The sequence below is a fragment of the Ahaetulla prasina genome, chromosome 2 (genome assembly GCF_028640845.1).
Source record: "Ahaetulla prasina isolate Xishuangbanna chromosome 2, ASM2864084v1, whole genome shotgun sequence".
NCBI lineage: Eukaryota > Metazoa > Chordata > Lepidosauria > Squamata > Colubridae > Ahaetulla > Ahaetulla prasina.
The window spans coordinates 70,280,693-70,307,680 of record NC_080540.1 but is presented as its reverse complement, the minus strand read 5'-3'; the positions used below and the strand labels follow the sequence as shown (position 1 = coordinate 70,307,680).

Sequence of the window (26,988 nt, the reverse complement as noted above, 5' to 3'; positions counted from 1 at the left end):
CTTCAGTTCAAAATATTCCCTGATCACACATGAGGTCACATTGCTCAGTGAAATTTACCTTCCTGCTTTCAGAAGAGAAGCAACAGCGAAGGTGCTGCAAACTTATTCTAGCTTCTGAGCATGTTTGGTTGGTGCAGTCCATATTGTAATCTTCTTCATAGATCTTAGTTTTTTTTTTCCTCAAGAAAGCAACTTTATTTCTTCCATAGTTATTGGGATGTATATAGTAGTCTAAAATACCTGCAAGGTGCATAAAATCACAGGAAAATAGGTTAATTGGGAGAGATGGTTCCCCATCTCTCATATGACTTTCAATTGATGAATTTATAGATCACATTTGGGTGAAATGAGAAATCTGGAAAAGCTGTGGAAGGAATGGAAAGCTGCTTTTAAATGTAGCGTGTGGATATGCCAATTGGTGGGTTTGTTTTGGGTTAATCCAGTTACATTTATGGTAAATTTAAACAAAGCAAGTTGTCACTGCAATGCTCAGCCTGATCCTACCACTTGAAAATGCGGAGAAAACTTGTTTATGTTGGAACAACTACAAAAGCATTCTATGCTTGAAAGCAGGATTATTTTTACAGCAAAGATGCCAGCATAATAGGACTAATTCTATGTCTTGAGGGGGTGGCTAACATAAATATAAAAAATATCCAACAGTTTGGATGTTTTCTTTATACTTAACAATAGTGAACAAGGTGAACGTTGTTAAGGTGAGAATCAAAGTAACAGTTCTGTAATATTTAGACAAATTTAAATGAATACTGAATTCTGAGCAAATTTTAGAATTTTACTCAAGTTACTTATTACTCAATTATGGTGAATGAAGAGATTAATTTTGGAATAATTTGCACTGTCAAAATGCACTTTATTTTGTTTAGAAATAAGACACATTATGATAAACTTTGATTTGATTCAATTGGATATGCTTAACTATTTCAGTTAATGAAAAAAAATTCTATTTCATTTCTCACTGGTCAATCTATCAGTCTATCCCATAAGTCGTTATAGTTTGTAGTGAGGGAAGATGCTGAGAAGAGGTCATTACTGAAGCCACAATTTAATAAAACACATTTAATAGTAATTTACGTTGTCTCTTGAGATATTAATTAGTTTGTGGTTGTTTATTAAATGTTCTGTTTAGAGATGCCAAAGTTGTTCCTGCTAGTTTTAGTGAGCAGATAGCTCCTTCTAGTGGTTGTTTATGCAGGATTGAAAATGAGTACTGTAGGTAACAAACCATAAAACCTTAAATATTGCAGAGGCGCTTTATAACCTAATGTTTTCTGATATTTTGGACTATAACTTCCACAATCCTACACAATTAGCCATTCTGGTCGATATTGGTGAGAGCTGAGGCCTAAAATATTTGAAATAACCAAATTGCCTACCTTTTAGACAAGAGGACTTACTTATTTTGATATTCCATTATTTTCTAAACTAAGACAGCTCTTTTTGTCCGTCCTGTTTCTGTGTTTCCTATTATTTCCCAGTGATGTTCTCATGGTTAAGTTTGACAGTGTTGAATCCACTGTTATCAAATCCACACATTCTCAAAGACAGTGAGATTTAAGGAGACTGATGAAAGGATGGTTTTAAGTAAGGTAGATCAGATTAATGCACAATTATTATTTCATTATTGGAACTTTCTCATTTAAGTCTTCTTGCCTGTTGTGAGAACACATAGAAATTAGAATGGCAACGCGTGTTATCCTAAGACATTACACTTCCAGAGAAATGTTAAAGGACTATACATAATAAAGATGTTGATATAATGAAGTTTTTTATCATTTTTTTTGTCTTCAGGATTCCCCGCTGAAAGCCGTACAGATGCTATGGGTCAATTTGATTATGGACACTTTTGCTTCTCTTGCCCTGGCTACAGAACCTCCCACAGAATCCCTTCTGCTAAGAAAACCATATGGTAGAAACAAACCCCTTATTTCTCGTACCATGATGAAAAATATTCTGGGCCACGCTGTGTATCAACTCACTCTAATTTTTACCCTCCTTTTTGTTGGTAAGCTCAAATGTCATTTATCGTTATTTTTGCAAGCTACAGATAATGAACTACTTGACTTCTGAATCTGCAAATGATACACAACATGGGATCCCACATAACCAGGAATTCATTCAGAGTACATAATTCAAATAATGACTTCACAAAATCCAGAAATTCATTCACCCTTTTGTCACCAACATTTTAAAACAAGCTGAATTTCCAATAGGGCTTTATTACATGAAGAGGACATCAGCTACATTGATTGCATCAAGGTCTTCTTTTCCTTTCACATATTGTCAGAGCAACAAATAGCTCTCTAGAAACTCAAATAGCAGTTAAAGATAGCTGGTAAAGACTCCAGGACAACACCCAGAAAAATAAGGTGTTGGTTGCAGATACATTAAGCCTTAGTAATGAAGAAAATGAAGTACTGCAGAGTCTAGCAATTCAGTTTGTTCTATGCAACACTTCAGGGTATAAATGTGCATTCCCCCCCTTCCCAGTCTTATAGGGTAAATGACTTCCTGCCACTGGTTTCTTGGCCTTGGATATGGAGATCAACTATGCTATGAAGAGCCGTGGTGGTGCAGTGGTTAGAATGCAGTATTGCAGGCTAACTCTACCGACTGCTAGCAGTTCAATCCTGACCAGCTTACGGTTGACTCAGGCTTCCATTCTTCTGAGGTTGGTGAAATGAGGACCCAAATTTTGGGGAGCATTATGCTGACTCTGCAGATCACTTAGAAAGGGCTTTAAAGCACTATGAAGCAGTACATAAGTCTAAGTGCTATTGCTATTGCTGTTTTGATAATAATTTCTGGTCTCAGGTCCTTTAGCTGGATTGTATTGACAGGAGTCAGCAAAATACAAGCAGACCAAAAAGAAAGGTTCAAGAATGAGCTTGAAGATTAGTAACTTCAATGGGACTTTCAAATTTTGTTCCAGCAATGCTATTTGTGGCATTTAATTAACTAAATGTATTTAGCTACATAAATTTAGCTACCTAAAACTGGAGATGGTTGATTCCACTTTCCCACTCGCTCTCTGCTCTCCTCCCATCCATCTTCCGTTATCATATTGATGTATTCTCATTTTCTTTTTCTTTCTTTATTTTACTGTTTTATTATTTTACACTTCTTTTCATTTCTTCATTTTTATTATTGTAAGCCACCTGGAGTAGTTCCACGGGATGATAGTTGGCAAATAATTTTAACAAATAAATAATAAATAATACTTTCTAAGTCTCACCCAAAAGAATAGTGTAGTTGTTTTTGTCTATGGAAATCAGTAATTTAGTGGTCTTATTTTTTCAGGAGAGAAAGCAACTAACTGAATTGGCTAAGCACCACAAGTCCCCAGAATATAATTGCCTTGATTTATGTAAGCCCAGTTTCATGCAAATGATGCAAATACAATGGGACCCAATTTAATGCATACATAAAATGATAACTAGGCTTTGTTTTTCTTTGCAGATATTTCGCTTCTCATCCAAAAAGCTTTTTTAGTTCTGACTGAATAGTGGAGGATGGAAGGATTTATATTCCTTGTAGACATCTGGTATATAAATCCCTCCATCTTCCACCATTCAGTGAGAACTGAAGAAGTTTCTTGGATGAGAAGCAAAACATCTTCAAGGAAAAACAAAGTCCAGTTGCCTTTCGAAAAAGCACCTTTGGGACAACCATGACCTGGATGACTGAGAACCTCTATAGATACATAAAATGATATTTTATATATACAGAAATGGCAGCTGGTATTATGTACTATACTATGGCATATAAACCGCTCTATTGGAAATTGGATTACACAAGGATTACTCAAACAGAATCCTTGTATAATCTGAGAATGCCTGCATAGATTTATAACCACAATTGAGATCATTATTTATGTAGGTGGCAAGGCAGTTTTTAAGTGTGTCAAGCCCAGTTTATGAACTTTTTTTTTACAGTGATTGTTAAATAACATAACATAATAACAGAGTTGGAAGGGACCTTGGAGGTCTTTTAGTCCAACCTCCTGCCCAGGCAGGAAACCCTACACCATTTCAGACAAATGGTTATCCAACATTTTCTTTAAAATTTCCAGTGTTGGAGCATTCACAACTTCTGGAGACAAGTTGTTCCACTTATTAATTGTTCTAACTGTCAAGAAATTTCTCTTTAGTTCTAAGTTGCTTCTCTCCTTGATTAGTTTCCACCCATTGCTTCTTGTTCTACCCTCAGGTGCTTTGGAGAATAGCTTGACTCCCTCTTCTTTGTGGCAACCCCTGAGATATTGGAACACTGCTATCATGTCTCCCCTAGTCCTTCTTTTCATTAAACTAGACATACCGAGTTCCTGAAACAGTTCTTCATATGTTTTAGCCTCCAGTCCCCTAATCATCTTTGTTGCTCTTCTCTGCACTCTTTCTAGAGACTCAACATCTTTTTTACATCGTGGCGACCAAAACTGAATGGAATATTCCAAGTGTGGCCTTACCAAGTCATTATAAAGTGGTATTGACACAAATGAGCCACTGCAGTTGTTAAGTGAAATTGTTAAACTAATACCCTCCCCTCCCCCATGTTAATGTCAGGCTGTCCACTGATGAAGCTTAGGTGAGATGTAGCCATAACAGAATCACATGATCACATGCCAAATCTGGCTTCCACCAATGACTTTGCTTATCAGAAGCCAGCTGGGGTGGTTGCAAATGGTGATCATTTGACCCCTGGATGCTGCAGCCATCATAAATACATTCCAGTTGCCAAGTGTCCAAATAATGATCACATTCTTTGAGGATGCTATGATGGTCATAAGGGTAAGGATCAGTTGTAAGTCACTTTTTTAGTGCTGTTGCAACTTCAAACAGTCATTAAACTAATGGTTGTAAGTCAAGGACTACCTGTTTGCATGGTTTTCCCAGACTTACTGCCATGATTTCACAATTCAACACTAATATAAAAACTACAGTAGAAGAGATGAATTTTCAGATTTATTTATGTATTAAACACATTTCTATGATCATCCAACTACGGTAACTCAGTGCACCTTATACAATTAAAATTCTCCCCTAAATATATTATAATGATTGATGATTGAATTTTCTTCCTTCTTAAGTTTGAAAACTAGTTTTTTAGTTAATGAATTTTTGAATATAGTGAGAGAATAACTGTATTCCCAGAAGTTCTAAATGGATTTACAATGCTGACTGTACTGTACAAATTGAGTTAATATTTTTTTTTCTGTTTCAAAACATATTCTGGGCTCAAGCTAAATCTAATCACGTATATATTTCACACAGTAACATGTGTAAGGGGTTTTGTTTCTGTTTTGTTTTGTGCCACAAAATATAAAAAGCTGAAGAGTCAAGAAAATATAGGACAACAGTAGCTAAAAATACATGAAAAGAAGAGTTGGCTTTAAAAAGCTAGGCTGAGTGGATGGGCCTGTTCTTCCATCAGGTTCTCCCAAAGCTCTAATCCTAACCTTTTCTGCAAAGGGCAGCTCAGTGGCAATGACAGGAAAAAGAAAAGAAACATAATCTTGGTTGCCATGGCAGGGAAGGATATATTTCATTGATAAACAAGTCTGACCTCAATTCTATGTGATCCTTGTGATCAAGTCACAGGTCAATTCAAATACAATTTATTGGGTATTAAGAAAGAACCTAAGCATTATCTTAACTTTTAACACCTGGTCTCCTAATCTTTCACCTGATGGGATGGTGAAACAGTTTTCCTAGAATTCCAGTGAATTTAACCTTTTATATTTCTGTCTTATCTTCATATATTTAAGATGGCGAATCATAATTTCCTACCACCTGCAACACCTCATTTTACTGACAGACCCTACCTATGTCCTGAACATCTGACAAATGTTTCTGTTGAGTAGATGAATCCAGTTGCAATATTATCACTTCAGTTGCAAACAAAACTTTAGAAACAATCGGGGGGTATGGTTTGGAACCTTCTATACCAGGGCTGTCAAATTCCTGGGTCACGGGCTGGGTTTGTCACGCCCTGGCCACGCCCACGGCCGGTTTAGTGAAGTGAAAGGGAAAAAAGTTCCGCTATGTCACGTGATGCCACTGTGATGACATGAGTTTGACACCCCTGTTCTATAGCAAAGCCAACTTACACATTTCATTTACACTCAGTGTTCATTACCCAGCAATTGCAAAATGATAATGCATTATTTAAAAAACAAACAAACAAACAAAAGCCTAGAACAAACAAATTGTTTTCTTCTCAGAAGATGTTTAACCATATTGGAAGTTGAAGAAGTTAAAGCCATCATAATCATTCTTTTCATTTTATTGAGTATCTTTATGATTTCATGAATGCATAAAATTTTATTGTTTCAATGCAGTTTTAATTCTATTCTTTGTTTTGTTTTACTAATTAATGTATTGGATCAACAAAGGTGAAGCGCTTGTGAAAGAAAACAACTGGTAGTACAGGTAGTCCTCGATCTATGATCACAACTGAGTCCAAAATTTATGTTGCTAAGTGAGACCTTTGTTAAGTGAGTTTTGCCCCATTTTACAACCTTTCTTTCCACCATTGTTAAGTGAATCATTGCAGATTAAGATAATAATATGATTATTAAGTGAATCTGGCTTCCCCATTGACTTTGCTTGTCACATGGTTGCAAAATTTGATCACATGACCCCAGGATGCTGCAACCATCACAAATATGAACCGGTTACTATACATCTAAATTTGGATTATGTGATCATGGGGATTTTGCAATTGTCATAAGTGTGAAAATCTGTTATAAGCCATTTTTTTCATCCCTGTTGTAATTTTGAATGGTCACTAAACGAACTGTTGTAAGTTGAAAACTATCTGTTCAGTGAAAGAGCTTGTAAAGAAAACAACTGATAGTACATATTATCAAATTGTGGAGTCAAATCTTCTTCATGTATTCAGATAGCTATTGAAATCTGTTCACCATTTTACACAAGGCTTATTTTGTGTCTTGGCAATTTCACTGTTTAATAGTCCTTTCATCTAGCAAAGCATTTAATTAGTTGAATGTTTTGATTGATTTAAAATATTTAGAGGCTTTTCTTCAGGTTTTTAGTGATATGTTCAATTTAATTATTTTTTTATTATTATTATTATATTTGTTTCTCCTTTTTTGCCCTATCTTGTTCTTCGACAAGGCTTCTAAATTCTTTCTTTTTTAAATGGATTTCTGCTGATTTATTGAGCAAATTTGTGGTACTTTTTTATTATGGTATCAATTCTAAATGATTGAGCAAACCCCATTTCCTTTTAGCACTGATAATGTTACCTAGTTTGTTATTGAAACATCTGCAAGAAAACCATCAAGTTCAGAGAGCAACGAGGACCCCACAGTCCCACCCTGAGCTACAAAAATTCCTTTCTATCAATTCTAAATGAGTTTCTATTGAAGCTTAATAAACATGCATCCTGGAGAAATTTAGTGATTCTTATTGTTCAGTTTTTCTAATATTTTCTAATATTTTTCTAATATTTCATTTTTTTCTTCCATCTCAGAATGATTCTCAGTACTGATCTGAATGTTCTACTCAAATTCTAAGTTACTTTTGGAACCAATTAACAAAAAGTTGCAATAGAATTTTCAATCACAATTCTAGATGAATTTGTCTGATGCTTTCTAGTTAATTAAAGTCTGTGTAGTATTATTTATCTTGTTACAAAGTACATTGCAATATGACTTATAACACTATCCATATTTCCTAACCTTCTTTAGGGGAACTTTTATCAATGGTATTTTTAGCATTCTGATTTTATCAATTCCACTAGATTCAAATACAGTAAAGTTTTGCTTTAACAAATTAATGAGGTAGGGGATTGGGAGAAAGGAAATTGTGGCTCAGGGACAAAATTTAAATCTGAATGTGACTTTTGAAATGCATAAAATGGTAAATGCACCTCTAATTACTTTACACTTGCTTAAAATGGTAAGTAAGATTTAATGCATATATAGAAACACATGTACTGCATCCTATGTCTGTGAAATTCAGGTACATTAAATCTTTATTTATTTATTTATTTTATTTATTTATTTGTCAAACACAACAGTATATATAAGTATAAGCATGAAATAACCATACGGATTGGATACAATCAAAGGGAACATTAGGACAGGAACGGTCATGCTGGTGCTCTTATGCACGCCCCTTACAGACCTCTTAGGAATGGGCTGAGGTCAATAGTAGATAGTCTTTGGTTAAAGCTTTGGGGATTTTGGGAAGAGACCACAGAGTCAGGTAGTACATTCCAGGCGTTAACAACTCTATTACTGAAGTCATATTTTCTACAATCAAGATTGGAGCGGTTCACATTAAGTTTAAATCTATTGTGTGCTCGTATATTGTTACGATTGAAGCTGAAGTAGTCTTCGACAGGAAGGACATTGCAGCAGATGATTTTATGAGTTATACTCAGGTCATGCCGAAGGCGGCGGCATTTTAAATTTTCTAAACCCAGGATTTCAAGTCTGGTGGCATAAGGTATTTTGTTGTGATCAGAGGAGTGGAGAACTCTTCTTGTAAAATATTTCTGGACACGTTCAATTGTATTAATGTCCGAAATGAGGTGTGGGTTCCAGACAGGCGAGCTGTATTTGAGAATTGGTCTAGCAAATGTTTTGTATGCTCTGGTTAGTAGTGTAATCTTTCTGGAGAAGAAGCTACACAAGATTAAGTTTACAACTCTTAAAGCCTTTTTGGCGATGTAGTTGCAGTGGGCTTTGGCACTTACATCATTTGATATGAAAACTCCAAGGTCTTTGATGGGGTGAGGGTCATCTACAAGGTAATGTCCATCAAGCTTGTATTTAGTGTTCTGATTCTTTTTTCCAATATGTAAGACAATGTGTAAGACATTGTGTAAAATCCAGGTTATACAACATAATCACTTTCGTAATTAGAAAGATTCTTAAATTTGAAAATATCATTTTGATACAGTAAAACATACCCACTATTTAAAAATATCATGATGCCATTTTAGCATTATGCAAATTTACTTTCATTCAGTTTCAATATCATTAAGGTGGCATTATGTTTCATGCGTGATAAAGCTTGTAGCTTGTAGCATGAGTCCAATAGCTCAGAAGACAAAACCTCTGGTTTTGACCAACCCAGATTGGATCCTGCAAAGCTTGTAGTTACATAATACATCAAAAATTTTCCATTAGGTGTAAAGGAAGAGCAGGTAACCTATCATTGATGGGGAGCCAATTTTTTTTCCAGAGGGCAGCAGGAGCTTTCATGATAGATATAACTGGAAGGGGCAGAATCGTCTAGATTTTTCTAGAATATTTTTTAGACTTTTTTGTGGGGGGGGGGGCTTTCTTAAGGGTAGAAGTGGGAATAGACACCTTTGAGGCCCTGGTGCCATTCCTCTTCTCCAAACTTGCCCAAAAGGAATTTCAATTGCACTGCTGAAATTCCTAAGCAAACACTTGTCTCTAAGTGAATAGATTGGATACTAGAACAGAACAGAACAGAACAGAACAGAACAGTTCTTTATTGGCCAAATGGACACACAAGGAATGTGTCTTCAGTGCATATATGCTGTTAGAAAAAGAATAAAAATAAAATACATTTGTCAGGAATCATAAGATACAACTCTTAGTGATAGTCATAGGATACTAATAAGCAATCAAATCATACTAGGAAACAATAAAAACAATATAACTTGTAAAGATACAAGCAACATGGATATAGCCATAAGTGGGAAGAAATAGGTACTAGTAAGGATAAGAAGAATAGTAATACAGTCTTAGCAGTTAATTTGACAGTGATGTGGGAATTATTTGTTTAGAAGAGTGATGGCATTTGGGGAAAGCCTGTCCTTGTGACTTGTTGTTCTGGTATGCAGTGCCCTATACCGTCATTTTGAGGGTAGAAGTTGAAACAATTTATGTCCAGGATGTGAGGGATCTGTAGATACTTTCACAGCCCTCTTTTTGATTCATGCAGTATAAAAGTCCTCAATGGAAGGCAGGCTGGTAGCAATTGTTTTTTCTGCAGTTCTAATTATCTTCTGAAGTCTGTGTCTGTCTCGTTAGGTTGCAGAGCCAAACCAGACAGTTATAGAGGTGCAGATGACAGACCCAATAATTCCTCTGTAGAACTGAATCAGGAGCTCTTTGGGCAGTTTGATCTTTTTGAGTTGGTGCAGAAAGAACATTCTTTGTTTTGCTTTTTTGATGATGTTTTTGATGTTAGCTGTCCATTTTAAGTCTTGAGATATGATAGAACCTAAAAACTTGAGGGACTCTACTGTTGATACTGTGTTGTCTAGTATTGTAAGAAGTGGTAGTAGAGGGTTTCTCCTAAAATTTACCACCATTTCTAAAGTTTTGAGTGTGTTTAGTTCAAGATTGTTCTGGTTGCACCACAAGGCTAGTTATTCAACCTCCCGTCTGTATGCAGATTCATCATTGAGTCAAATGAAACCAATCACTGTTGTATCATCTACAAACTTCAGTACTTTAACAGAGGGATCTTTTGAGATGCAGTCATTGGTATATAGAGAGAAGAGAAGTGGAGAGAGCACACAACCTTGGGGGGGCTCTTGTGCTAATTGTACAGATATCAGACGTGATTTTGCCTAGCTTCACCTGCTGCTTCCTGTCTGTTAGGAAGCTTATGATCCTAATTAATTAGAGATAATTAGTCCTGTTTGTCTGAGACAAATTGCATTTTAAAAGCTTCCGCCTTGGAAATTGTAGACTATAGCATACTTGGAGAACAGATACTTTGTTTCAGAATTTTGGGGGAATCGTAATCTAGATGACCTCATAAAACATGATGATGAGCTGTGAACAAATTATATCCTGAATTGAAACTTCGAATGATGTTTTTAAATTTTGTTTATTTTCTGCTTTGACCAGGTGAAAAAATGTTCATGATTGATAGTGGCAGAAACGCACCACTCCACTCTCCACCTTCTGAGCACTACACCATCATCTTCAATACTTTTGTCATGATGCAATTATTTAATGAAATCAATGCACGCAAAATCCATGGCGAAAGGAATGTTTTTGATGGCATCTTTAGAAACCCTATATTTTGCACTATTGTATTGGGTACATTCGCTGTACAGGTAATCTATCTGACAATGCTAAGCCATCTGGATTTTATTTGCATGCTTCATTGTACAGACTTTCTCCTTTTCACACTTTCATCCTATATTATAGTCCTTTAAAAAAAATCTAAAGACATTGTATAAATCCATTGCTAATTTGGTCATTATTTAAGTTCTTTATATAAATCTGACCATTCCTTTTTTTTTGCCCATCAATTTATTTCTTTTGGGGCTTCATCTGCTGTATGTCTTTTTTCATAGTGGGAAGAGAGTTGTGATGATTGATTGATTTACTTTATTTATTTATTTATTACACAGATAAATAAGGCCACCCAATTCAAACTATGTGACTAGGTGGCATGCAACATGACAGCAAATATAAATATATCACATTAGAGGAAGAGTATGTGAAGCCATCTCGAATCATATGTGTGTATTTGTTGGGATTTGTGTTGGTGCTGTTGTGGTAGATTGGGGTAAATTAGACATCTGGGTTTGTTGTTGAGTCTGTCTCCTTCATTGTCCTTTATTTCTTATTGATTGTGAGAATGTTTTAGACTGGGTAATTGTCTGATGCAGGTATAGGCTGTAGCTTATCAATAATGCATTTGTTCTATTATATTGGTCCAAAAGCATGCTAGTATTATTTTCTTTAAGGAAGCAGAAAACAAAAATATGAATGTTAATTTTTGGAAGAAAATACAAGAACAGGATTTGTGACTCTGTTAATAAATGCATATTTCATTTTATTCTTTTCCTTCTGTAGATAGTAATTGTACAATTTGGTGGAAAACCTTTTAGTTGTTCTCCTTTGGAACTTGACCAATGGATGTGGTGTGTATTTATTGGATTAGGTGAACTCGTTTGGGGGCAGGTAAGGACCATTTTGTTTATATTCATTAGAAAATCATTTATATTTTTTAGATTAAATATATATATTCTTGGAATAAGAAGTTTTCTTCAGGACAGTAACTTACATCCTGGGCAATTATTACGGCAGTAATCAAGGCTGTGCAAAGCATTCAAAGAAGTTGTCTAGAGTATATTGAAAAACACTTCTCTGCTAATGTTAAGGACCTGCAAGGCTTAATTTCTACTTTGAAACCCTTCCCTAATTCTGAGCACATCTGCTTGAAAGATAAGATTTTTGCTGGGCTCCCACATGTGACTTGTTTTAATACTTCAAGGAAATATGTTCTATTTACATTAGCATGAGGTTCAACATTATGTAAAGACTCTAGACAGGCTATGGGGAGATCTGGCAACAAAAATCTGGTATATCCTTTGGACTGCCAAGAAGAACTGAATTATTGGCTTTCAGTTGATGTCGTGGCGAGATCGGACACGAGGAACACGTCTCTGTGCTCCTGTGCCAAGTGGTGGGCTCTGAAAGGAACCAAAGCTGCCCTGCAGGGGTGATGAAGCAAAGAGGGCTGCCGTGTGAGGTTGTGGAGAGTCACAACTCTCCTGTCTGACTGGGGTTCTTTTACCCTCTCAGCCACGGTGAGAAGAGGCAGCCAAAAGATGGCTGCCACGAAGCTGGGACAATCGAGGAACAGCTAAGACTTATGCTGGAGTGAAGTAGGTAAACAGTGACTGGAACTGTGGGAGAGGATTCTTTTTTTATTTAAAACCTAACCCCAAGGAACAATTTAGAACTATTTGCTCAGAATTGCTTGTTAAAGTGGCAATTAAGCATTATGAGAAAAATACCAGACCAGAAGGAAAAGACCTAAGAGAGAAAAACAATAAATTTCTAAAAATACAGAAAATTGGACTCTTAAACTGGGAAGACATGGTAATGGGAAAGCATTTTAAAATGCTGGAAAACTTATCCTGCTTCTATAATTGAATTACAATTAAAATTATGATCAAAATAACTAAAATCAGACTGACTAGTGGCAGCACTGAAATTTAAGTTGAGAGTGCCACCTGCTGATGAAAGGAAAATATACAACTCTGGGAACACTTATATGAAGGATTGTGAAAATATTTACTGGTAGTTAGAAAATATATCTAGCTACCCCACGACTACTGAAGAGTCAAATATGAGAACAAGGAAGTTTTTTAATTAAAGTGACCCCTGAATGTTATACTAGAAGATTGAACTGGTAAAGAGGCTTTTGATAACTTCTGGGACTATTTATATGGAACTGATTGATTTCCTATGGGATACAAAGAATTGTGATTAGTGTACTTCTTGAAGGGCAATTTAAGGTCTGAATAAATGGTTCTTGGACTACTTGGACAAAAGTGGGATTCTTAAAATAAAATAAGATAAGAAATAAGTGGAACTTTGAAGGAGATGGTGTAGATTTTCCAAAGCACAAAAGACATAATGGAGAAAAGATTTAAGGAGATTGTGGAAAAAATGGAAAATACTATACAAGGAATGATGAGTAAAGATCTAGATGCTCAGAAAAAGGAGGAGCTAACAGAAGGAATGGAGGAAAAGATAGAACTAAAGAACCAGTGAACAAAAGAAGACAAGGAGGAGATAATAATAAAAATAATAGTGATTGATGAATTAAACCAGGGGGGCAATATTTTAAGAGGGTTGAAAATTACAGGAAGGTACTTTTAAATGGGAGATATGGGTTTGGGCAGATACTTTTGTAGCTAGGCAGAGAAGAGATGGGAGAAATAGTTAGATCGAATAGCCAAGAAGTAGATGCAGACAGAGATAAAGATCCAAGAGAGAAATATGGGAGGCAAGTCAAAAAAAAAAAAAAAGGCATGGAAACTAAAGTACTGAAGCGGGCAAGAGATGATGGATAGAAAGGAAAGGGTTTCTCTCCTTTTTTAATGTTTTGATTTGCCTTTGTTTTTCTCTTTCTTTCCCTTCTTTTTTAGAATAGCGGCACGATTAGAAGTTAGGTAGAAATAAGAGAAGGGCGAAACATTTGCATATACCATTTATTTTATTTTTATATTTATTTTATTCCATTATATAATGGAATAAAAGTAATAATAAAATGGGAAAACGAGATTGAATGATGGTATTATTACATTTTAATAATTTTGTGATTGGCATTGGAATAATATATTGAAACATTGAGTAATTAAATAATGAAAGAACATACTTTAATATAAATATGTGTATTACTATCAGAATTATATAGATTTGATGATTGTAAAGAATATGATTAGACTAATTTTGTATGCCTAAATAATATTGGGATTGGTATTAGAATTGTGTATTGAAACATTGAAAAAACAAAATAATGAATGATTGTATCTCAATAAAAATAGATGTAAAGAGTGAAATATGGGAGGTAAGTTAAAAATGAACAGGATTCAAATCACCAAAGTGGGCGAGAGATGCTGGATAGAAAGAAGGCATCTTTTAATAAAAGGATGACATGATTAAAAGTTAGAATAGAGATAGAAATAAGAGAAAGGGGGAATATTAGTATATACATTTTTACATATTAAAACAAAAGAAGTAACAAGAGGGAAGCTTAGAAATTGAATGGGGGCATTACTATATATGATCAAATAGTATCATGAGTGGCATTAGAGCAATATATTAAAACATAGAATAATTAAATAATGATAAACTACACCTTAATATAAATGTGTATTATCATTAGAAATATATAGTTGGTTGAATATCTATGATCAATTTTACTAGTTTTATTTGTATTAGAATGTATGACACCCAAATGCCACACTGTTCATGCGTTGATATGCATATGTAAAATAAAATAAAAAAGTTGAAACAAAAAAAAGAAGAACTGAATTAGGCTTTCCAGTTTCCAAAACTAGTGGTTTAGAGAATGCAGGAACACAACTGTAACATTGTCTAACACACCTTAAAGCCAACACATCCTTTCCTGGGTCACGCAATCTCAGGAAAGACGCAACTACTTTAAAGTGTTGCAAACAGTGCTATATTTATGCTTCCAAATCTTTCTTTTGAGACTAAATTTGAAGTATTGCTCAGATCATGGATGGGATTCATAGATTACACAGATACCATGGTTCATTCAGTAAATGAAGGATTCCTAGATGGTAATTCCTGAAGCCAACCATGTGGTCAATAAAATGGCTTCTCTTAGAATTCCATGTCCCTTTTTTTCACTTTTACTTTTTACCTTCCAATGCCTACAAGGGAGAGTATGAAATGTGGGTAGGAATGAGTAGCAATGGGTAGGCCTCGCCCAACTCTGTTTAGCATTGATCCTGATTTCTTTTCTAATTTAGCATTTCTTTTAAAATAAAAATAGAGAGAGGGGGAGAGGGAGAGGGAGGGGGGAGGGAGAGAGAGGGAAAGAGAGAGGGGGGAAGAGAGAGAGAAAGAGAGAGAGAATGGCAGTCCCCCTGTATCTTCGTGGAAGCTAGTAATGATGGACACTCACTTTTTTCACTGGACATCTGCAAGCATTTATCCCAAAGTGATGACTGGTTCTCAGTCTTTTGACCCAAATGTATCTTTACTGTCCACTGTCCTCTATTCCTAATTCATTGAAGGGGATTAAGATGGTTTAAAGGCCTTCAGGCTAATATGATTTCTCGGTTGAGTCACTATGTATCAATTTTTTTCCTAAGGTATCATTTGTACTTTTTGTATGCTGTAAATTTTAATCTCCTCTCTGCAAACTTTGTCTCTTGGCATAATTCTAATGTTTATTTTAGGTCATTGCAACCATCCCAACCAGTAGGCTAAAATTTCTAAAGGAAGCAGGAGGGCTTACATTAAAAGAAGAAGTGCCCGAAGAGGAGATGAGTGAAGATGTAGAAGAGATTGATCATGCAGAGAGAGAACTTCGCCGTGGACAAATCCTCTGGTTCAGAGGGCTTAATAGAATCCAAACTCAGGTATGTTGGACAAAAATATTTTCCAGGAGATCAATGACAATAACAATAATCATGCAGATGCAAACTATAGCCTTAAATCAACCATTCCCAATCCTCCAGGTATATTGCACTTTTTATTCCATCATCCTCAGTTAGAATATTAGTTTCAGTACTGGCCAACAGGTTCTTTATTGATTTTTGCCTTTATTTTTCTGGAAGTTACTGTAACATGTCCTATATACTTTACTATGTAATTATGGCTTGCATAAATCAGAATATTATAGTTCTAATCAGTGTGTTGCTCCAATCTATTTTCATTTTTCAAGTAACACATTCTCAATTTTTTGATTGTGAGCTATATTTTTAGACTCTCAAAAGTATGTCAGTGAAACCTAAACTGCATAGGCTAAGAAAACATTTTCCACATGTTTTTATGTTGCTGCCTGTTTAAGGTTTTATGTTCCATTGCTTTGTTATATAATAGTTTTACAAAACATAAAGGGAAAAAACACTGCATCAGTATAATATGTGAATGGGTAAAATATACAGAAATGTGTGAAATAAATACTATAACAAACTTTTTAGCAAACTGCAGTATCATATCTCAATAGATATATATTCAAATCATTGATTTCTCTGTTTTTGTACAGGGTTCTTGTCATTGCAGAGAAAGTATAGAGTGAGCACTAAAAACAGACATTTTTGAAAAGGCACACTCTTAAAATGCCACAAAGGAATGAATGTTTGTAAGGTCAAAACATGATTTTAGATTAAGTGAATCCATCTCAGAAGCTTTATTTCTGCAGACTATGTTAAGTTGTGTTACAGTAAGTGCAGCCTCATTTTGTACTGTGACAACCTCATTTTTAAAGAAGGAATTTATATGGTAGAAAATAAAATTCACATCAGCCCAGTGTACTCGATTTGTTGCTGTCTATGGAAATCAGAAATTAAAAACAAGAGGAGTTAGTATTAGATGGAGAGCAACACATGGGAAGATCAATCTACATTATTTGTTAATTCAATAAAAAGCTGCTATCTTAAATTAAATCAGTAATTTACTAGCAATTTTTAGGAAAGGTTTTTCCAAAATGTATTCCCAGGGAGAGGGCTATTATCTACCTCGAGTTTCCTCTAAATGTGGGTTATTTTCTTCCTGGTGGTTGCAGGAGGACTGTTGTCTGTTGAGATTTCTATCAGGATGTCTTTCTGGTTGTGGTGAGTGTAAACAACAAAGAGCCAACTCTCCACTTAGTTCCTCTCGTAGATTTAAAAATAGCCTTTAGTTCTTTTGTATGTCTTTATTTTCATGATCCATAGAAAATTCTTCTCTTTTTAACTGTTTCAACCAAAATAAACAATAATTATGCTTTCTTGCTAACCAAGACACTTCTCTTTTTACTTAGATGTAGATTCATTGTGGTAGGAATTTTAGCAATATATCTTACAATAATCCCTCATTACTTTCTGCCCTTCCCTTTTTGTGTTAATTTGCGATCAATGAATAATTTTGAACGAGTTTTAAAAATACTCCACTGTATTTCAGGGTGTACACACTGAAATATATATATTGTTAACCAGGAGTGAAATGTAAAATTTGTTACTACTGGTTCTGTGGGTGTGGCTTGGTGGTGGGAGGGTAATGTGACTGGGTTGGCATGGCCAACTTTTTTTTTTACTTTTAAAAGCATTTTTTCTACAACCTCTTCTGAAGAGGTTATAAAAAAATGCTTTTAAAAGTGTCTGATGATCAGGCAACTCAGCTGGGATCGCCAGAGGAGTCTTTTAAAAGCATTATTTTATAGCTTCTTCGGCCGAAGTGTTTGTAGAAAAAATGTTTTGAAAGGGTTCTGACGATCCCAGATGAGTTGCCTGATCCCCAGAACCCTTTAAAAGCTTTTTTTTTACAGCCTCTTCGGCCAAAAATGATTTTAAAAGTAAAAAAAAAACAATCTCTGATGATTGCGGGGCTTAGCTGGGCATGTGGGGGGAAGTGGGGGGCAGGGATTTTTGCTACCGGTTCTCCAAACCACCCACCGCCATCGCTACTGGATTGGGCGATCCAGTCCGAACCAGGAGCATTTTACCCGTTTCATAACTGTAACCCATATCTTGTTATGAGTTAACAAGAAGTGATTAGAAAACCTTGCTGTGTTATGATAGAGATGTATTGACATCTTCCAAAGCTTTATGACCTATGGAAACATGGAGAAGATAAAGCACCTCTCCACATTCTTTGTATTATTTAATGTACTAGACATATTTTGAAGAGAGGGAAAATAAAATAATTGAACACATATTCCTTTGCTTTTCCTCATACTGTGGAAAGAGATGAGGTTGACAGACATAAAGTCAGTTTTATTCCATCTCTTCCATAGAACTTACAAAAAACAACAACAACAACAAAAGAGAATGGACTGTTGGATCAAAGAACAATCCCTCTTCTCCACCTATATTTTTCATCTGTAGGATTTGTATAGATTTTTAAAACAAAGAAATCATTTTATTGTATTTTAAAGAAAGTAGCAATTCAGCTTCTCTTTCTTATAAACATACCCAGAAATACAGCGATGGAATATGACAAGATAGAATAAGTGCAAATCTGGTGGGTTAATATAGTAGGTGCTGTTATTTGATCTGCCCTAATTTGCCCGTGTCTAGATCAAACTGTAAACTGCCAGAATGAAGCCACCTTCTTGGCTTTGTTGTTGGCCAAAAACAAGTCATTAGAATAGAATAGAATAGAATTTTTTATTGGCCAAGTGTGATTGGACACACAGGGAATTTGTTTTGGTGCATATGCTCTCAGTATACATAAAAGAAAAGATACCTTCATCAAGGTACAACACTTACAACACTTAATGATAGTGATAGGTACATGTTTCTGATAGTAGAGGAGCTGGCTCTGTGTCTCTCCACATTCATACAATGTGTTGTTATCCACTAAGAACCTCCACTTGAGCATCTTGGTTTCACATTTAGGCATTCCAACTCTTAACCTATTCAAGGTCCTCCAAGTAGTATAAGAAAGATCAGATTCTTCAGCTATATCGTCCTTTAACATTATTCCTTGTTGAGGTCTCCTTCCTCCATCTTTTAATTTAATCTTGTCCTTGTGTACCTTCAAGACTGTTTGTTCTTGCCATAAAGCTGTTCCTAAATCTGAATTGGGGGGCTTGTCCGTTCAGAGGATATCCGCTCAGAGGAAGTTGCGGATCATTCTGTTTCTTAAAAGTGACATTGAATTGTTTTATGATATGATATGTGTAAATAGAGATTTCTGTCCAACATTGATTTGAATAAAGTTATGGATGATTGATAAAATTGTGCCGTAGCCGATATGTTCTGGTGGCTGTGAAGTGGACACAGTTTCAGGAAATCCCATTTTTATGGGGTTTTCTAGGATATTACTTCAGAGTTGGGAGAGAAGAAACAAACTTCTCTTCTATAGTCTGCAGACTATAAGGCAGTTATTTTAGCCATAAACAAAATATCAGTCCTGTTGGGCTAAATCCAACTATGTCTAGGCGAGTCCACACAATTTGATGATCTAATTAACTGAGGACTATAAATAGACTCAATAATGTAGCTTTAGTTGCTTTCCCAGAAGAAACTAAAGTTGGACAATAATTATTCTTTTAAAATAATAAATGCAGATATTATTTATCTTTAGTTATAATGCATTTCTTTTAAATCTGAAAGATAGGTGGAGTCAATTATTTGGGGTTTTACCATGTTCTATTTGTAGCAGTTTCTTAACACAGTTTCTAAAATATTGCCTCTATTGGAGAGTGTATCATGATCCTGGATTAGAATAGTTTTATCCAGAAAATGTACTTAATTCTAATTTAAGAGTATTAATATATTTAGATAAGTTAGAATTTCTTAATATTAAGGATGTAAATGAGCCAAACTCATTCCATAGTGCATAGTGCATGGTGTTCATTCATATGTCCCTTTGTGTAAATTAGCTTTTCTATTGTAATTTGAAGAAATAAACCAGCTGAGTCATGAATCAAGCATAAAACATTGTACAAGATTGTCTTATCTGAACTATCTGAATATAGTTCATGTTGATAACATCTAAAATATTGTATGTTTAGTTCCATTTATATAGTTGTGTTTTCAGATGTTCTCTAATGACAGCAGCCCCTTAAGTTTTTGGACAAACCATAATGTTGACATCTGGTTATGAAGCACAAAGAACTATTATCAGGATAAAAATACTCAATGTAGATATTGCGAATATAAGTATAGTGGATCAACTCTTTTAAAGTCATTTTAGATGCTATATTACTTATTTGGTACAAACAGAGTTTTTTTTTTAATTGTAATGACAAACTTGTTATATTCTCTTTAAATATTTCAATAACGTATTTTCATTTTTCACACGGGAGAGTTGCTGGATTATTAAATTGATTAAGTAGGTCTAACTAAACCACTACTACAAAATATAACCCAATGTTCATACAACACTATTTTGCAAGAATAATTCTTCTTGGGTTGTGAGAGGTAAACATTTTGGAGAATGACTGAATGGTTCAGCTTACCATAGCTTAATTCATACTAAAGACTGCTCAAGTCAGAAGCAATCTGCAACAGATAAGAGGTTTGCTCCCATCTAAGAGTTAGAGAATATTTGCTGGCTTCCTAGATTGAATGGCAGCTTTTCCTGAGATTCAAAATGAGATTCACTGACATCCTAGCAAATGCTTGAAAAGGGGAGGATGCCTCTATTCTGAAAGAAATCATGAATATCCAGGGAATAGATAGCCAATGATGATAAGTAGGTGATGATGTAATCATGCAAATTCCTCTTCTTATGAATGCAAGACATAATTGTAGCATTTATATGACTCCACCATCATATATGAATTGTCATTTTGCTGTGGACACCACTGATATCAACATTGGTGCAAGGGAGTGGAAGTGATTAAACAGGTCTCATATTGGATACTTATGGCACAAAGGCATATTTGCAATAGGAATTTAAAAAGAATTGCCCAATCTTTCTACCCTGGCCTCTTTGTTCTCCTTCCCATTCAAAAGTCAATGTGAAAAATTCAAGCTGTTATTTTTACTATATTTTGATTTTACTCTTTTTATTGTTTGCCTTTTTGTCTTAAACTTTGTATAATGCCAGCATGGGCAATGGATATAATATTGGGACAGAACATTGATGTAAAGTAGATGGAATTATTTTGATTTTTTTTATCTGATTGATTTGTTTTGATTCTGAATTTGGTAAGAGATTTTTTTTAATGATTTTACCCTATTTTAATACTTACACTACAGTTCTTGTATGTTTCATGTCTAAGCATGGTGATAAATGTCTTTGATTTTTAGCATATCTTTGAGAGGGGCAAAAAAAAGTTGTGGTATTGCAGTTCTTGAACCTCTAGTTGCCTTTTCACAGATAGTTGTTTCATTTGTTACAAATGCTTTCCATGCCTTTATACATTGTAATTTTAATAATAATAATAATTACTATTTGTAATTATAATCCTATAAATCTATAGCAAGGAAGAGTAATATTATCCCTTTTATTGCACAAATGATGTCTAAAGAAAGAGATCAAAAAAACCACATGGTGATTCAAAGGCGATTCAAAATTTGTAGTTGATTGCACCTTGGGGATTCATGGAGGCAGCTGCTGCAGCTGAAACCTACAAACAGCAAATTAATTGTTTGAATTAATTTGAATCTTATTTATCTAGGGTAGATACTATTTTCTTATAAACATCCAGATGTGTATATCTTGAACTCGGAAATTGGAAGTAGAAATCACTTTCATAATTTTTAATCCAAATAATTCCAGACTTTATTTTTCTTGTAATTAAAATCCATGAGAAGTTAGGTTTGCAAATGTTTATCTTATAGAAATTAATCTATTCATTGGGAGATAGTGATTATGGTATGAATAAATCAACAGATGTATTATTATATTCTTCCCTGGTCTGGTGCCTTCCAGCTTTGTTGGTTTTCAGATCCCAGCAACCAGCATATGCAGCTCTGTTGGCCATAGATTATAGGAGCTGAGATCCAATATCATAAAATAATCACATTTGAAAGATTGTTCTATCTTACATGCTATTATGCAATCCTATAAACAGTTAAGCTGTGACTGAAAAGAAAAAGAACCTATTTGGGGGTAGACATTCATAGAATTACATTGCCGAGCTACTCTAAAGTATATCATTTGTTATATGAAATTGGAAGTGTTTTAATATTTTTTCCTCCTAGTGAATAAAACTGATCTCCTGATAGATATAAAAATAATTAATGTCTGCAGATGCAGTGTGCCTGAATGGCTTGAATTTATAGCACTTTGTGACGGAGCCAGCAAAGTCCAAGGACAGCAGGAAAATGTCCCCACCACACATTTCTTTTTAAGCCACAAATCTGCTATTATAAATCAACCCTAGCAGTGGTGATATTGCACAATTCTCTTTTGAATAGAAACTGTGTGCTCTAAATCTTAAAAGACGTTTTCATTATTTTTGACTCTGAAGATTGAAATGATTTTTGGGGGAAGCAGCTGAATATTATTAGAAAATACAGCTCCTGTCCATTGCAAAGTTATGTCCATTCCTCAAGCAACTTGTCTCATTCTTTCCTCCATTACAGATCGAAGTAGTCAATACTTTCAAGAGTGGCACTTCCTTTCAGGGAGCTCTCAGGAGACAATCCTCCGTCACAAGCCAGAACCAGGATGTAACCAATATTTCTAGCCCTAGCCACGTTTCGTTATCCAATGCTCTTTCCTCTCCTACCAGCACACCTGCTGCGGCGGTTGGGCGTGAGTGTGTATTCTTACTGCATCTGCATACAGAGAGGCTCATTTCACACGACTGAGACACTGTGCCCTTTCTCATCTCTTTTCCATTTTAACATGAGTGGTATAGTTTTGCACACTGGTACACTACTTTCTACAGGTCTTCATTTCCACTGATTAATTATGTCTTATCTGTAATTACTTTCCATGGAATAAATACCAATTTTCTCCTATAATGAATAGGTCTGTCCTTCGCATGTTCATATTTCTTCTTTGACTGCACAAATTTCTTTTACGTTTCTCCAGGAGCGCTTCAAATTGTTACATTGAGCTTGATTTTTTAATATCAGTAAAATAGTAGGAACCTACATAACTTCTAAGCTGTTAAAAACTTCCTAAATTTTTTAATTAACCAAAGTTATTTAATTTGTCTTTGACTGAAACTTAGTAGTGGTATCCCAGCCTAATTAGGTAACTTAATCATTTACAAATAGCTAACTATCATATAAATATGTAAAGAACTTCCCCATAACTCCTACACTAGTGAAAAGTAAATTTTTATGTATTTCCACAGTTTGGGCAAAGTGGAAGCAATATGCACACAAAGTACTCTCTTTTCCTTTGCTGGGTTTGTTGTGTTCACTTAGACTTAGCAGCAAGTATCACCTGATGGAACCTTCAGCTAAATCACACCCCTTTGGTCACATGATCTGGAAATGGAAATGGCATATGAGAAGTCTTGGTCCTGTGTAATAGTCTAAAGACTCTTTTTAGTGTCTTTTTTCAAAATTCTTGCATAAAAGACAAACTTCTCTAAGATGTATGTAACAAAGAAAGGGAAAATTCTGATTTCCCCCATCTCTCCATTTTACCAAATTGGTACTCATGCGGGGAATAAAGAACATTTTTCATCTTCAGTGGCTTAATTTTTTTAAATCTACTCCATTATGCATGATGATTTGCTTTGAAGATCTCAATACTCAATTTACAACCACAAATTCCTCTGGTTGACCCCCAAATTTGAGCCCCAAATTCCTGTTGCTAAGCAAGACAGTTGTTAAGTGAGTTTTCCTCCATTTTACAACTTTTTCTGCCATGGTTGTTAAGTGAATCACTGCAGTTGTTAAGTTAGTAACACAGTTGTTAAGTGAATCTTCCTCATTGACTTTGTTGTTAGAAGCTCACAAAAATGATCACATGACTCCAGGACATTACAACGGTCATAAATATATGCCAGTTTCAAAAAAATAAAAATCCCGGTTTTGATCATGTGACCGTAGGAATACTGCAAAGGTTTTAAACGTGAAAACCAGCCATAAATTACTTTTTTTAGTGTCACTGTAACTTGGAACAGTCACTAAACAAATTTTTGTAAATTGAGGACTACCTCAATTGAGGGCAGTATTCCAGGGATTAGACTTCTACTGCAGGGCAGTCCTATGCATGTTTACTGACCAATAAGTACTGAAAAGTTCAGGAGACTTATTCTGCAAGATACATGGGTTCAGGACCACACTTTAAGTAATAATTTAAACTTCTATAATATTTTAAACCAATCATGGCCTCAAATAAAATACATCTAGAGTTTTCTATTTGATGGTAGTAAAACATTTTTGGAACTTTTTAAAACAATTAATTAATGAACAGAGATCTGTAATACACACTGATAGATGAAAACTGCTGTTGGCCTATATTAAACACAACTCTATAGATATCTTGGCTGGGATCCAGTGAACCTACCCTGCAAATGATCAGTTTTTCCTAAAAAGAAGGTGTTGAAAGAAGTTTTTCAATTTCCATTGGTCTGCAGAGGATTAAAAGACCTCAAAGGGCAATAAAAGAGGAGAAAAGTCCTGTCACATAGATATGGAGTGAATATTGAAATTCATTCTCTGGATTACAAAAAAAAAAGTCTAAACTATTCCAAGATGCAGCATACATTGTTAAACAAAATAAAAATATTATTTGTATGCAACTAGCTATTCCGGGGGTTATTTTAATTTTTTTTAAAAAGAGAAAAGAAACAGAAACTGCATGTTCTGTCTTTGCACATTAATGCTACTGTGTTTGATACACTTGCTGCATTGGCACTGGAGACTAACTCTACCTAGCAGTTCAGAGCATCCTTCAAATATCTTACATACCTTGCATCTTTCATTTAATTTCATTTATCACTCTATTCTAACATTTAAAACAAATATACTTGTGCTGTTAATTCTCAACATTGTTATTGAAAAGTATCACTTCATAAAGAATTGTTTATATTAGAGTACCTTTTTTTAAAAAAAGATATGAATTGTTTTAATAAAGTTGTTGATTATGCAAAGGCCTATTCTGCTATGTGAGCTCACGGACTGAAAAATTACACGAATCTGAATTTTGGTTTTGATAGGATTCAAATATGCTGCAACTCTGCTACCTAATTAGAATGCAATTAAAAAAAAATCCTGATTCATGTGCAAAATAAAATAAGTGTTTTAGCCAAAGTCTCACCAATAAACAATCTGAGTTCAAAATAGATTTTTTCTTTATGATTAGATTCCCCATTTTCTAGCATATGTAAGGAAAACTTGGATAAATATGTGAACAATCCCTGTTTTATACACCAACCGTGACTGTGGGCATAGTATGTCTCTTCTAATAATTAAAATAGTCACCTTTTTCAGATTTCTGCTAAAGATGTTGGCTCATTCACATGAAGAAGCAACCTCTTATTTTCAGACTTTGCACACAAATGTGAGAAAGGATACAGCTGCTTTAATTGGTAGCAGAAGGCTGCTATGCATACGCAGGGGCTCATAGGAGGTATAAAACCTCTGAAAGTTCTTGAGGAATCCTCCTAAAAGAACCCATTTAGAACAGTGCCGATATGATGTACTCAATAAAGAAGTTCTTTGAGGAGGATTCTAGTCTCAGAGTTCTGATTTGCTTTGGTTCATTAGTTGGAACCTTGACAGTTCTTTTCAAAGCATATGCAACCTTAATATGGCATATTTTTTCTCTTGTAAAATATGATCAAATATTTAAGGAAGATTGTAGAATAATATTCTAGACCAAGTCCATCTTCATCATGGAGACTGCTTATGTGTTTTGGTGGACTGACTTAAGAAAGTGCCACCCCAATCCAGGACCCCTCTGAGTTGGCATTTACTTTTTGTGGCAGATGTGGCATTTAGCAGTGTCAGGCTTGCCGTGTCCTCCTGAAGACAAAATTGTATGTGTCAACCTGGATTCCTTTCTCATGAAGGACAAGTACAAATCTCAAACAGCCTATGTTGTCCTCTCTAAAATAATATATACCTTAAAAGCTGTTGGTTTTTTGCTAGTATTGAAATTTCTGCAGCTAGTCCACTTTGTTTCTGCATGTGGAATAGATAACAATGCTTCCTCATCAGGCACTAAAATAAAATCTCTTGGGCTCTACCAGGTGACAAAAATTCCAATAAATATCTTTGTGATGGTGCTGGTTGAGTTCAGGAAATGCCCAAGGTATTATGGCTGCTAGCAAAATAGAAATATTCCTCAGTATTTTTAATATGCTGAAAGGAGGGTAAATCGAACCTCAGCCTTGCCTTTGCATAATTGCAACTACAACTAAGTAAAGTAACTACTCCCTTTGAGTTACCATCTCTTTGCAAAACTGACTTCACATTTACCTGAGCAGCTCTTCTTGGTGTAGGGCTTTCAGTAGAAATGAAATATTTGCTTTTGCAGTACCCTTCACTCTGCTTTCTGAATATTCAATGTGTTTGTTTTCCTAGAGGGCTAGAGACCCCTGGACAAAAGGGTTCAGCAGGAGAGAGTGCAATAAAAAGAGGTTGTGAGTCTTTAACCTTGAGCCTGATAATGAATGTGAACCCAATTCTGGTACTTGGCTTAGATAAAGCCAGGTAAACATTCGAGTATAAGCCCATATCCTACCACTCTAGTACAACTGAAAATGGGTTACCGATACTGCATTGTGAGGAGGGATATTCTATACTTGGCCAGAATGATTATTTTTCTTCAAATGGAGGTAAAAATGTGTTAGTGTTTATCCTTTGTTTGCCGAATAGAACTATTGAAGTCTTGCTTTCAGCAAATCTGAAAAACTTTTCATTGCAGCAGCAGAGACGAAGGAAGTGGAAACTAAAAGCCATGTCAGAATGTCCTGAAATGTGATCCCCACCCTTACCCCAGTCCTTTGTTAAAAACATTTTTCTGTTGTCTCCATTCCTGTAAGAAAATGGAGCCATGTTTCATGATGTTTTGTCATTTCTTTTCATTAGCTGTCTCCATTACATAATCGCCATCTTTATGATATACATATTTTCTGGTGTGTTTCCATACAATATATG

The 26,988-nt window shown here is 35.0% G+C and overlaps 1 protein-coding gene across 3 annotated transcripts in view; it reads left to right on the top strand.

Annotated features, from left to right (window-relative positions):
• The window catches only part of ATP2B2 (ATPase plasma membrane Ca2+ transporting 2), a 272,273-nt gene that overhangs the window by 232,783 nt on the left and 12,502 nt on the right, over positions 1-26,988 (top strand). For 2 of the 3 annotated variants that reach the window (XM_058166189.1, XM_058166188.1), the window contains exons 19-22: positions 1,810-2,023; positions 10,883-11,094; positions 11,843-11,950; positions 15,715-15,897. In XM_058166189.1, the coding sequence (XP_058022172.1) occupies positions 1,810-2,023; positions 10,883-11,094; positions 11,843-11,950; positions 15,715-15,897 (717 nt within the window). Of the gene's footprint in view, positions 1-1,809; positions 2,024-10,882; positions 11,095-11,842; positions 11,951-15,714; positions 15,898-22,503; positions 22,591-26,988 lie in introns of all 3 variants that reach the window. The other variant, XM_058166190.1, reaches the window with a different exon arrangement.